This window comes from Gambusia affinis, linkage group LG11, assembly GCF_019740435.1.
Source record: "Gambusia affinis linkage group LG11, SWU_Gaff_1.0, whole genome shotgun sequence".
NCBI lineage: Eukaryota > Metazoa > Chordata > Actinopteri > Cyprinodontiformes > Poeciliidae > Gambusia > Gambusia affinis.
Genome location: NC_057878.1, coordinates 25,709,933 through 25,723,118, shown reverse-complemented (window position 1 = coordinate 25,723,118; position 13,186 = coordinate 25,709,933). Strand labels below are relative to the sequence as shown.

At 38.2% G+C, this 13,186-nt stretch overlaps 1 protein-coding gene and 1 long non-coding RNA gene across 2 annotated transcripts in view; one reads left to right on the top strand and one right to left on the bottom strand.

The window, feature by feature from the left end:
- The window catches only part of ttn.2 (titin, tandem duplicate 2), a 218,530-nt gene extending 207,131 nt beyond the window's left edge, over positions 1–11,399 (bottom strand). Inside the window, exons 1-9 of the mRNA XM_044131634.1 lie at positions 11,348–11,399; positions 9,890–10,215; positions 5,762–5,865; positions 4,132–4,335; positions 2,496–2,783; positions 2,336–2,418; positions 1,684–1,901; positions 1,532–1,607; positions 968–1,120 (exon numbers count right to left, since the gene is read on the bottom strand). Coding sequence (XP_043987569.1) covers positions 968–1,120; positions 1,532–1,607; positions 1,684–1,901; positions 2,336–2,418; positions 2,496–2,783; positions 4,132–4,335; positions 5,762–5,852 — 1,113 coding nt within the window. The 5' untranslated portion in view covers positions 5,853–5,865; positions 9,890–10,215; positions 11,348–11,399. The remainder of the gene's footprint in view (positions 1–967; positions 1,121–1,531; positions 1,608–1,683; positions 1,902–2,335; positions 2,419–2,495; positions 2,784–4,131; positions 4,336–5,761; positions 5,866–9,889; positions 10,216–11,347) is intronic.
- An 813-nt stretch (positions 11,400–12,212) lies between these two features.
- Positions 12,213–12,831, top strand: LOC122839743. Its single transcript, XR_006372098.1, has 3 exons — positions 12,213–12,302; positions 12,437–12,581; positions 12,752–12,831. It is a non-coding gene; the product is annotated as an uncharacterized LOC122839743 (long non-coding RNA).
- The last annotated feature ends 355 nt before the right edge of the window (positions 12,832–13,186 follow it).

Below are 13,186 nucleotides of genomic sequence, written 5' to 3'. Positions count from 1 at the left end.
CACACCAGCTGGAAATGTAACAAATGTTGCAATTTTGGTCCTCAATTGAACCCAGTCTACTTGACTGTCAGGTGTGAAAACATCCTTAATGGTCTGATGGGTCAACAGGAAGTTAAAGGGTCATCCTCTGGAGAGAAGTCAAGTCAAGTTTATTGTATAGAACATTTCAGCAAAAAGCCAGTTCAAAGTGCTTTACATCATAAAAACAGTAAATGCAGTAACCAATTATTAAACAAGCAATAAACGTTATATTCTGATAAATACCATCATCAAAATCATCAAGCAAATATACGTCAAATATGATGATCAATGTTCCATTTGCTACTAGTTAGAAACAGCTCTAAACAAGCCTTGCTTTAAATGAACTCAGTGCTTCAGTTGTTTGCAGTTTTTATCAATTTTGTTCCAGATTTGTGGTATGTAGAGGCTGAATTCTGCTTCTCCGAGTTTAGTTCTAGTTCTGGGTTTGCAGAGCAGAACCAGGAAACCTGAGAGGTCTGGAAGGTTGATACAAAAACAGCAGATCTTTAATGTATTGTTTTGCTAAACCGTTCTGTGATTTAACAGGATTTTAAAGTCTATCCTCTGAGCTACAGGGAGCCAGTTTGTGGACTTTAAAACTGGTGTGATGTACTCCATCTTCCTGGTTTTAGTTAGAATGCCAGCAGTAGGATTTTGTGTCAGCTCCAGCATTCTGATTGATTTTTTAGACAGACCTGTGGGGATACTGTTGCAGTAATTGATACGACTAAAGCTAAATGCACTGATGAGTTTCTCTAGATCTTGCTGGAATATTAGTCCTTTAATCCGGGAAATGTTCTCCAGGGGATAAAAGGCTGACTTTGTAACAGTCTTTATGTGGCTCTTAATGTTCAGGTCTGAGTTCATCACTACTCCCATCTGATCCAGAGGATCCCAAGATACAAACACCAGGTCAGATCAGAACTGAGACGGACCCTCCACTCACCTCTCTGCTGGCAGCCACCTGATGCTCCCACTGTTTTTCCATGTGCAGCTGTGTGGAGCTGCTAATGCTACTCATACTGGTCACGCTGGTGTAGCCTTCAGTCATGTAATCTCCCTGTTTCCAAGGCGGCAGAACCTCAGTGGAGCCAGATACCTAAAGCAGACAGGAGGAAAGTTTTGGATGACTCAGAAAGAGAACTCCCTTTGGTTCTGATGCAAACTGGATTTACTGAAAAAGTTTGCTAGTTTTATGCATAAAGGATTAGATTCCTCATTTTCAGAATATATGCAATAAATGAAATTAAATGTTTGTTTAGTCTAAGTCTGATTGTGTACAAAACAGAAAACTTTACCTGAGTAGAAAAATCAAAATAAACAGAATTAGGTTGAATGTTTAGTTTTTGTGCCAGAAAGTTGTGAAGAAAACCAAGAAAAGTAAACAGGAAGCTGTTTCTGAAGTAAATGTAGACTTTGAATCAAAACCCAAAATGTTTCTCAAACATCTCTCAGGATGTTTTTAATAGTTAAAGGTTTAAATGAAACAGCTGGACTTGGTATCTCTCACCTGTTTTCTGGTCATCACAGGAGACCGGACAGGTCGGATGGGAGAGATGGACATCCTGCTGGAGGGAGAGACGGGTCTGCAGAGGACAACACTTCATTAAACCTCACAGCTCAGCCGTTTGAACCACAGCGCACCTGCGAGCGGATGCTTACCTGACAGGTGCGGGTGTTGGCCCCTTCACATGTCTAACGGGTGAAGGTGACTGCTGGCGACCTCCTGTTACTTTGGAGACGAAGGACGGCGGAGACCTGGATGTGGGTTTCGGTGGGACCCTCGGTGGGGTTTTGTGAGCAATGTGTTGAGTCATGATTCCTCCTTCAACGTGCATCTCCATCATGGTGGTGGCCTGGAAACTGGCCTCCATGGATTTCTGGAGAACACAGAAGGTTTTCTCAAAATAACAACTTATTTCCCGATGGTTTTCCCAAGATAAGTTAAATTAACTCATTAACTAATTGTTTTGAGAACATTTGGGTAAATTAACTCATTATCTTGAGAAAACTGTCATAAAATGAACTCATTATCTCAAGAAAACATCATTTCAAAAAAGCACTACGACTTTAAAAAAGGCCTCTTAAAATAGGTTTTTCTGATCACATATAAATGTTATTTTAACAGTATTTCTTATTTTTATTTATGAAATTGTATTAATAGAATTTTTTATCTTGTGCTGTTTGTCTTATGAGACTGCTGATGGAAGATAGCACAACATTTTATATTCATTAATATTTAAATTAAATAAAATCAATTCAATTTAATTTAACGCCACTGATGACCACTAGGTGTTGCTCTGACCCCACTCACCCTCTCCACTGTAGTTCCAGACATCTCCATCTGGGATGTGGACATGATCGTCTTTGTTTTCTTAATGGGAACTGCTTCTTCACCTGTATCAGTCACACAGCAGAAAGTTTAGCTCCAATCCACACAGTCAGAACCAGAATCTGAACCGGTCTGAGCTCACCTTGAACCAGCAGCTCGCAGGTGGATGTGGCCCGCCCGCTGCTATTGGTGGCTGTCACAGAATACGCCCCAGAATCCTCTGGGAAGGCCTCAGCGATCATCAGACTGTACAGGTCTCCGTCCTGCAGGATCTGGAAGTCGGTGGAGCTCTGGATCTCGGCTCCCTCCCTGTAGAACTTCACCACAGGTGTGGGGATGCCAGAGACTCTCACGCTCAGCCTCACCTGGCTGCCCTGCCTCACCGTGGAGCTCTGGAGTCTCTGAATGAAGGTTGGCGGTGCCGTCTCGGCTGTAGGAACCGAAAGTAAAATCAGGACATTTTCATCAACTTTAAACTTTACACCAGAAATAAAGGATCATCCCTGAACTTTGACCTCATCAAGCATTCCCTGCTGACCTCCATCATTCTGTAAATGATGATTCAGAAGCCATCATCATGTAATAAAAGTCCAGATTCCAGTTAAGGAAAGCTATGCTGCAGCAGCTGCATCTATATTGGTTTTATCACTGGATTAAATAACAAGCTCTGCCCACACAGCTGATGGCGGGATAAATTTAGAATCGGACCGGAGCGAACTGCTTCACTTTTAAACTTTAATTTATCCAACGGTACGGTTCAGTTAGCTGCTGTCATTAAAATGACACTGAACACCGACGGTCAGTAAACTGAGGGATAAAATACCAGCTGCTGCTACGAAGGTGTCAATGTGTGAATTTACAACTTAATGTTATGAAATTAGTTTCACAATCTGAATTTAATCTTGTTGTTATAACATGTAATCCATAATCCAGGATCTGACTCCGAAGCAGCAAAAGGTCTTTCCCTTGTTAAGTTTTTTCTTTCCCTTGTCATCGTTTCTTTGTCTCTTGATCTTTGTCTTTGCTGCACTCTGTAAACTTTGTTGCCTCCCAACATATTCCCCGATTCTAAATGTAATCAAGTCAATTATGCAACAGTGGAAAAAAGCCCTTTCCCCTAGACTGAAGTCCAAATCTGACCCAACTCCGTGAGACAAATAGACCCACCAGTCTGTATTAAACTGCAGTCACATTATTTAAACATTTCACCTTTTATTAAATATTTGTCAATTTCTTCCTCAATTATTTCTAATCTATTTTTAAACAATTATCTATTTTCTTCATTTTTAAAATAATTTTTCAGTTCTTAAAAAGAACTACTATTTTTAAAAATACTTATTTTGTTTTTTCTTCAAATTAATCTATAAATTTTTTTACATATGTACAAGTTCAAAGGTTTCTTATGGTCAATAATCAATAATTGGTAGATAATAAAAACTGATTACATTACTGAGGATGAAATGAATCCAGTTGTTTGATTCGAAGTACAGATATCACCAAATTGAAGCTGTAAATTCAACTCCAGTTAATGATCAATCAATTACTAAATTAGTTGACAATTAATTCAATAATCAATTAATCACAATTAATACAATTAAATGTTTCAGGCATAATTGACTGTTAGTCTGAGGTTTAGGATTTTAGGAAAATAACAAAATGATCAAACGTGGAAGAAAATCAACTAGAGAGATTATTGCCAAGCTTTAAAAAGCAAATGTCTCAGAATCACTCAGTCTATTCAAGGTGCAGATGGTCTAGTCCAATCATCTCAGTCTCACCTGTAACCAGGAGCTCGGCGGTGCTCGTGGCTTGTCCAGCGCCGTTGGTGGCTCTGACAGAAAAGCGTCCGCTGTGTGCGGCGGTCACAGCGGGGATGCTCAGAACAGCGCGGCCATCGCTGAACGAGATCTGGACGCCGGGCAGAGCTGCGGCGGAAAGAACCTGGCCATCACGGAACCAGCTCACCTCAGGAACTGGAAAACCTGGAGAGAAGGTCATGGGTCAGAGAAGCAAGAACTAAATGCTGCAGAACTTCATCTACAAAACATACAACATTTATTGTAAGTCAAGAGACAGTACAGTAAAAAAATAATCCACCTTAAAATCAAGCAAATAAAGTAACCCAATCACCAAATAACTCAGAAATTTTCTACAAAAAATGCAGAAATTTCTGAGTTTAAAAAGTTGAAAATTTGCAAAATAAATAAATAAATAAATAAATAAGAAATGAGAAATTGTGAGAGTAATCTCATAAATTTTCAAGAAAAAAATTTAATTTGTAACTCATAAATGTACAATTTTTTTGCAGAAAAAATTTGGAAAGTAAATTTTTGATGGTAATTTACTCTTCCTTTTTTCTACCTACAGTTGTCTTTATATACCATTGTAGATTTTGCATGTCCGCTGTATCAAAAAAATTATTTAATTTTAATTTTTTTTGGGATCAATTGAATAAATTTATTTTCAGTAATAAGAACAGGATTTGGGCCACTTTATCTTTGTTATGATTAGTCAAGTTTGATAAATTAAATAAAACTTGATTTGGGTGCTTCAAAGTCGCCTTTTCAGTAAATGTCTGTGGATAAATAACTGTACATTTTGCTAAAGCTTGGTTATTTAAACACTTTGCGTTGTACTTTACATTTTTAATTGTAAGAAAAGTAGACCTGTCATAATTTTAACATTATTACAAATTAAAAATCTCCATGTGCATCTACAGGCCAAATTTGTATTATTTTTCAATTGCAGTTGGTTAGTGAGTTGCAAAAAATCAGTCAAAGGGCCACAAATGGTCACAAACTAACACCAATAAAGTGCAGTCAGTTTATAACTAACTGCAGTTTAGTTGGTGCAATAAGTGCAGTTTATTTTTACATGTTTACCAATGCAGTCAACCTATTGTTTTTTTCAGTTTTATTATTTATTTTACATTGGCTATTATACTCCTAATTGCACTGACTGAACAAGTTTTTTTTTTCTTTTTCCCCTCCAGGGGGTCTTTTGTGGGCTCTAGTGTCCCTTATATGACAGTAGGCTGACAGGAAAGGGGGAACGAGAGGGGGAAAGACATGCGGCAAATGTCGGTCGGGTCTGGGAATCGAACCCGCGACGGCCGCATCAAGGACTAAAGGCCTCCAAATGTGGGTCGCGCTATCCCCTACGCCACCACAGCACGCCCCCTGACTGAACAAGTTAAAATTGTTTTTACATGTTTGACCAAGCTTGTAAATCTATAGGTGTTTTTAAATGTGCTACACTAGTGCAAAGTCGTCAAAGAAATGTGTAATTCCATACATTTATGTCTGTGTTTAAAAACCCCCCAGAAATGTTGCAGAGTTATATCCAGTAGAAACTGGAGCTCCATGTCCGAGAACCAAACCGTGATGCTGCCATCAAATGATTTCTTACCACTAACTTGAGCCTCGAACGAAGCGGCACTACCCTCCAGTGCCACGACGCTCTGCAGCGGCTGAGTAAACGTTGGCGCTTGTGTTGACATCACGGTCGGCACCCTGAGGAAGACAACACAGAACCATAAAGACAAGATGCTCCCCTTCAACCTGAAATTATTGTCTACAAGTCATAATTACCTACATATGGAACTGGAAAACTAAACTGGTATCATCAGACAGTTTTCTTTTAGTGGCGCAACTCACAATTATTTTAGTAATCTGTTAATGAATTAATTATTCTAACGATTAATTAGATTTAAAAATTGCACACTCTACAAATTTTCATTTAACCACTTAAGTTTCCATCTTTTTATGTACTAGAAATACATTAAAATATATTAGAAATACATCAAAAATGCAAATAAATAATTAAATTCCTTTTTTAAATAAGAAAATGAAAAATGTATTGCCTACAGTGCAATAACATAAGACATAGTTGCAGACAAAGATGTCTTTATCTTAAATGGCTTAATTACTGCTCTAATTATGTTGTTTTTTCACTAAACTGCCTTTCTTGGAGTCTGTATACTCCAGTTAATGATTAATCGATTACTAAATTTGTTGACAATTGTTTTTAATAATTGATTAATCATTTCAGCCCAACTTTCTTTCTAAGCTGAAATGCTTGAATATCCTAAATTTTAGGAACATCAAGACACTAGTTTATAGCCCAAGCAAAAGAAGGAAATGCTGAATTGTAATGACATGAAATATATATTTAATAAATCTAGATCTGACCCAAAAGTTCATTAAAATTAAACTTTGATTTTATGAAAACTTTACAAAGCAACAATATTCTGGTTTTTGTGAGTTTCTGGTGATGGAACAAGATTAAAAATCTTCTAAAGAAAGGATTTATTGTTATTCATTGGAAGGTTAAGCTGTTTGAAACTGAAGAAGAAGAATCAGAATCACTTTGTTGCCATTGCCAGTAAACAAGTTCCCAGGCTAGGAAATGGCATTAATTTAATTCATTTAAAATAAATAGTAATACATGTAAAATAAAATATGATTAGAATAGAAGAGCAGTTAGTGAGTTGTTCTTAGTCATTAAACTACTGAATGCTACTCAGAGTGGGAGTTGAATTCAGAAGCTAACAGGTAAGATGTACATAGTAGCCAGTGAACATAAAACCTGCTACAGGAAACAAGAGTTCCCGGAGAAAACCAACACATCCACGAGGAGAACAAAGGGGAACATGTAAACACCAAACAGAAAGATTCCAACCAGGATTCAAACTGTCAACCATCAGCTGTGAGGTGACAGGGAACCATCTAACTGAAATCTGACTGTGGGCTGGAAATAGGAAACAATCCTGATTTAACAGGAACATGAAAACCGCTTCATGGCTGGAAAATAACAGATGGACGGATGGTTATGTATATGGAGGAAGAATGGATAAATGGTTTAATGGTTTGATGGATGGATGGATGTATAAATTGATGGATGGATGGATGAATGGATGGATGGATGGATGGATGGATGGATGATGGATGAATGGATGGATGGATGGATGGATGCATGGATAATGGATGGATGTATAAATCGATGGATGGACGGATGGATGGATGCATGGATAATAGATGGATGTATAAATCGATGGATGGATAGATAATGGATGGATGTATAAATTGATGGATGGATGGATGGATGGATGTTCAACACACTGACATCTCTTCAGTGACTCAATGCTGTGATGCGATTGGCTCTGGTTTGTTCCAGATTGGCTTGTTTTTTAAATTCTTGGTTCTGATTCATCCCGTTTTGAAGGTTCCCATTCTACACACTTCCATTAATTTCTAAATGAGTGTTAAATTGTTCTGTTTGGACCTGGATGGCTCTGCTCATCCCTGAATGTTCCTGTTTGGACCTCAGCAGCTATCGTCAGATTCTAATTACCATTTTTTGGTTCATTCTGGGTAAATTAACCCAGTGTAAATCTGATTGGACCAGTGCTTTTCTGTCTGGTTCTGTTATATAGACATCAGTTAATTTGTTCTTTTAAACCAATTTGACCCAATTGATCTTTAATTGGATATCGATACCTGCCCAAATTTTCATTTTGATGCATCCTGATATGAGTTCAGTCAGATAATTTCAAGAATTCTTTCTTTTTCTGGTAATTTTGCTTAGTTTTAATGTTTTATAATCAAAACCAAGTATCTTAATTCTTATGTGAGCTGTTTGTTTCTGTCTTACTCTGTTGCTTTAGAGCAGGGGTCTCCAACTCCAGTCCTCGAGGGCCACAGTCCTGCAGTTTTTAGATGTGCCACAGGTACAAAACACTGGAATGAAATGGCTTAATTACCTCCACCTTGTGTAGATCAGTTCTCCAGAGCCTTAATTATTCTATTCAGGTGGTGCAGCAGAGGCACATCTAAAAGTTGCAGGACTGCGGCCCTCGAGGCCTGGAGTTTGAGAGACCTGCTTTAGAGGATTAAGACAGAACAGAACCGACATAGGTGAACATTACCAGGACCAGAACCGGCTCCTGCTGGGTTGAGCGCAGGAAAAAGGTCTTGTTATAAGTAAAAAAATCTAATTAGCGTGCTTATCTTCCTTACTTTTAAGTTACTTTGTCCTATTTCAAGTATATTAATTATTTGAACTAGAAACTAGACAAAAATGTTGTTTTTGCCTTTTAATATAGCCATTATACATGTTTAAACATCAAAAATAAATTTTTATTTGTTGTATAGTGTTTTATTTATGTCTTAAGTAAACACTCTGCCCCCTACAGGTAACCAGCAAGTGGATCAGGAGTTTGTCACGATCAGATTTTAAAACATTATAAACATGTAAACATCCGGTTCTGAATGTTCTGGTCGATCTGAATTTCGGCTGTCTATAAATAAACCTGAGTAATTATGAAGCCTTTCTTTTTTTAACTGTGACATTTAAAGCTGTTATTGTTGTGATGTGAGTGAATTTCCTTTAGAAAATCAGAACATCAAAAACAAGCCCTGAGTTTCAGCAGAAACAAAACACTTTTCTCATCACAAAGCAGCAAATTTCAGCTTGTTTCTGAACCTCACAATGATCATTCTGACCACATAATCATCAGATTTTCGTTTGAAAATAGGAAACTGAACATATTTGTTGAGTTTTGGAGTGAAATAAGCCTTTTTCTTTCAAATAAACCACACTGAGCAAATGAACACAGCCTAAAACCCAGAATCATCCACTTTATAGGATGATGCTACAGGGGTCTACAAACATAATGTGGAGCAAAATTGTCAATTCAAAAGTGTTTCCAGGCACTTTTGAATTGACTGCAGTTTCACTGCAAAAACACAAAATCTTAAGATATTTGCACAAATCTAATTATCAGTGCAAATATCTTAGTAGCCAAACTAACTTACAAGTAACCATTTAGCAAGATAGAGGAGCTTGTTTTAAGTCAATAATCCTTAAATACTAGTTCCACTGGCAGATTATTTCACCTATAACATGGAAGAAATGTCTTGTTACATGTGAAATATTCTGCCAGTGGAACAAAAACTTTTTCATCAATATTAATATCAATATTATTCACTTAAAACAAGCTCCTATTTTGCAGAAAAGTAACTTTTAAGTTAGTTTAGTCTTATTTCAAGTGTACTAAAATGTTTCCACGAGGAACTACATTAAAAGTAGTTTTAGTGTAAACTAAAATTTTGCACAAATTCAGTCCAAGGGCCACATTTGGCCCACGGGCCATACTTTAGATAACCCCAGAGGAAAACCTCTCAGTCAGAAACTTTGTGGTTGGATCATCAGAAGGACTCCTGCAGCTGCTGCTTTCCAAAATAAGAGCCTCAGTGAGGTGTTGCTTCTGTCAATCAGCCCAGTCTGAACGGAGGGGGGGGGCCCAGGTGCTATAAATACCCCTTCAGCCCCCGGGATTGACTGACAGCCACCATGTGGGGCACATATCTGAGAGCTGATAGCCCTGCTGCTGATTCCCTTAAAAAGCCATCAGCCTCTGGGACGCTCAGCAGCTATTCTGAGCAGTCTGCATCACCTCCAGCAACAAGTGGTAGAAACCTTCATGGCTTCCAAAAACCCAAAATCAGTCCCAACAACTAAAACTCTGCCACTCACCTGTCAGCACAAGGATGCCTGGGGGGCCCACGGCAGGGCGCGGTGTAGGAAATCTAAAATCTTTGTCCAGAAACAGGTCGGAAAGTCCAGTAGAGCAGCTGAGCGGCGCAGGAAGCCCTCAGAAAAAAACAAAACTACAGGCCGGCGCCGTGTAGTTCTGTTTTTCCTCCTGACAGCAGTCCCTCCAGCCGAGGCGTCCGGGCTGGGAACGCTGACTCTGCTCAGGGCTGCCCACCGACCGCCGGGGGCTTTATACGCCACTGACATCATGCAGGGAGAGGCCTCTGATTGGTCGGAGCCGCAGGGGATCCTGGGAGGGATGGACACTTTATACAAGTCATTGCAGCAGCTGCTGCTTGGAAATCAAGAGATCAGTTCAAGAGAAATCAGCTTCATTCGGATAAATTAGGGATCTATGGAGGAGGATTTATTATAAATTCAGAAGATTCTCAGAATTCTGACTTTATTTCCAGAAGATTAGTAAAAATTTTGAGATTAAAGTCAGAATTCTGAAGACTATAAGAACACTTTGCTGTGTCTTTGAAGTATGTGGATAAAATGTTGACTAGACTGTGGAAATAATGTTCTAATAACTTAACCTCCTGTTTGAGTTCTGATGCTTTTGTTTAGAAGGAAAGATTTCTTGTTTAGCAGCACAAAGGCAAATTAACAACAATCAAAAGACAGAACATAAGGGATTCAAGGAGCTAATAAAATGTATGTTATTTTGCAGCTTTTTTGATAGAGACTAAATCTATGTTTATGATGTAAATAAGTACTTGCCTGTGATTTAAATTACGCATTTGTTTAATTATATCCCAAAAATAAAGCTAATTTACATTATGAACCTTATTGTGGTTCACATTGCGTAGTATTAGTTGTACTACTACAACTAATACTACATATTAGTTGTAGTATGCTACAACTAATATGGCTTGTCTTGATTATAATATCTTTGTTTCTTTATCAACTATTTGCCTAACCGTCTCCACTGCAATAGTCTATTAAAGGCCTTTCTGACAAACTAGAACAGCGATCTTCAGAAACACAATCAAACACTAACAGAGTCCGTATGTGTCATTTTAAAATTGAATTTGCGGTATTTTAATGAAGGGTGATATAAAAAAAATGAACAAAACAGACAAATAAGAAAATGGAATCACGGACAAAACTCACTGGTTTTTGGTCGGCGTGACCGCTTACTGAACGCACCAGGATGCAGGTTTAACTGAACTTGGCTGTAAGCAGTTAGCTTGATCAGGAGCAGGCTAGCATAACTGAAAAAATCGCCATGGTAACGTATGAGTTGTCTCTTCAGTGAAACCAGTTTGAGGCTTAATTAAACAAGGACATCCGTAAATTGCTTTGTCCGCTTTGATAGTTTGTCTTCTGAGGCACCTTTGAAACACTGAAGCACAAAAATACCGACTATTATGAAGAAAAAATATATAATAATACCTTATGAAGTCTGTTTTTTGTTGGTGCGTGAGGGAGTGGCTGCTGGCGTACGTCCAGTGTGGATGACCAGTAATTGTGTCGTTTTCCGGTTCGTGAAGGTTGGGACCGCGAAGTGCTCCCCCTGCTGGTTAACAGGAGGATAGCCAAACAGGAGTCATTGTGAGTCACCAGAAAAAGAAGAGATTAAGTCAGATATCTCAATAACAGAGGTGTCAAAAGTAATCACATTCTTTATTTAGTTATAGTTACAGATACTTGTATTAAAAAATATTCCAGTAAAAGTGAAAGTATGGGTTGAACAGTTTTACTCAAGTAAAAGTACAAGTTTTGAAATGTTCTCAAAGTACAAGTTTTGAAATGTACTCAAGAAGTAAAAACTAATTTTCACCTTCAAGAACACAAAATTACTTTTGATAAGTCTAAAATACTTTAAAAGTTCTAGCTGTGCGAGCTGTGGAGTTTTTCCGTCATTATTTTTTTCATCATGGAAATAATGAGGCATATATGAAAATATAAGGAGTAGAAACATCAGAACGAAATCACAAATTAAATTCATAATTTGAATTGAAATTAAATTCAAGCCAGACATTAAATTAATATCTGTTGATTTATATTTGCATAAATTAATCAAAAATAAAGAACATGTCATTTTTTAAATAAGCAATTTATGAATAAACTGATATCATTTAAAGATGGTTCAAAAGACCTATAATCTATGGAGTGTGGAGAGTTTTAATAAATCGATTCATTCTTAGTTGTTCATTGGTTTGACTAAAAACCTGCACCCATTCTGTTGTCTTCCTGTCCTGTTTTCCTTCAGGAATCCTCTTGGATCTTCTTGGTTTTGTTCCTGACATCGCCTATTAATCAACAGAAAAAGGCCTTCGTCGCCCACCCCTGCTGATGGATGACCCTTCCATCAGAATCAGCAGTCTTCCTCAAAAAAATGCTGCAGGTATTTTTGCTGTTATTTAAATATTTACAAGTAATATTTGTGTCAATTCATTCTCAGTTGACCTAAAGCCTGCACCTGTCTTGTTGTTCAATAATCCTCCTGGATCATCTTGTTTTCATCCTTGATATTGTCAGTCATTGTCCAACCATGGACCAATGAAAACGACCTTCATCGCTCCCCCACCAATGGACGGGAAATACCTTCACCGGCCCCGCCCACTGAAGGATGACCTTGGTGACCCTACCACTGGGCTTAGCATGTTTTCTTCCAGGTGAACAGGTAAGATAGACTCTTCCTGATCTTGAAACTTTCTCAGCACTCTTCTTTAGGAAATGCTGCAGATATTTTGCTGCCATTTAAATATTCACATGTGAGTTTTTGAAAAGTGTTTATTCAGAATTGTTGAAAGGGTTTGACCTTAAACCTATACCTGTACTGTTTTCCTTCAGGAATCTTCCTGGATCATCTCGTTTTCTTCTGATTTCGCCCTTCATCGCCACCGCAGACACTGATGCAACAGGCCTTCATCTCAACGCATCTGCATCAGGTTTTTTTGGATAATTTTGTTTCGAGACTTGATAATTACTTTCCTTATGTCAGCTGCTAATTTTTTGTCTTCTCACTTATTCTCTGTATAGAAGCTTCGCTAGGTTCTGATTGGCTTTGGTTTCTTCCTGGAGGAGGGCATTGGCTGACATGATGCTTCCATCATCTAACTGTTCTCCATCTCCTGCTGTTAACTTTTCACTTCCATGAACATCGAAAGTTCTCCTGGTCCGTTGACCTGTTGCTGCGTCTCTGCTCTGTCTTTTCTCAGCCCTAGCCTGTTGTGGCAGATGGCTGCTAGTACTGAGCCCGGTTCTGCTGGAGGTTTCTTCCTGTTG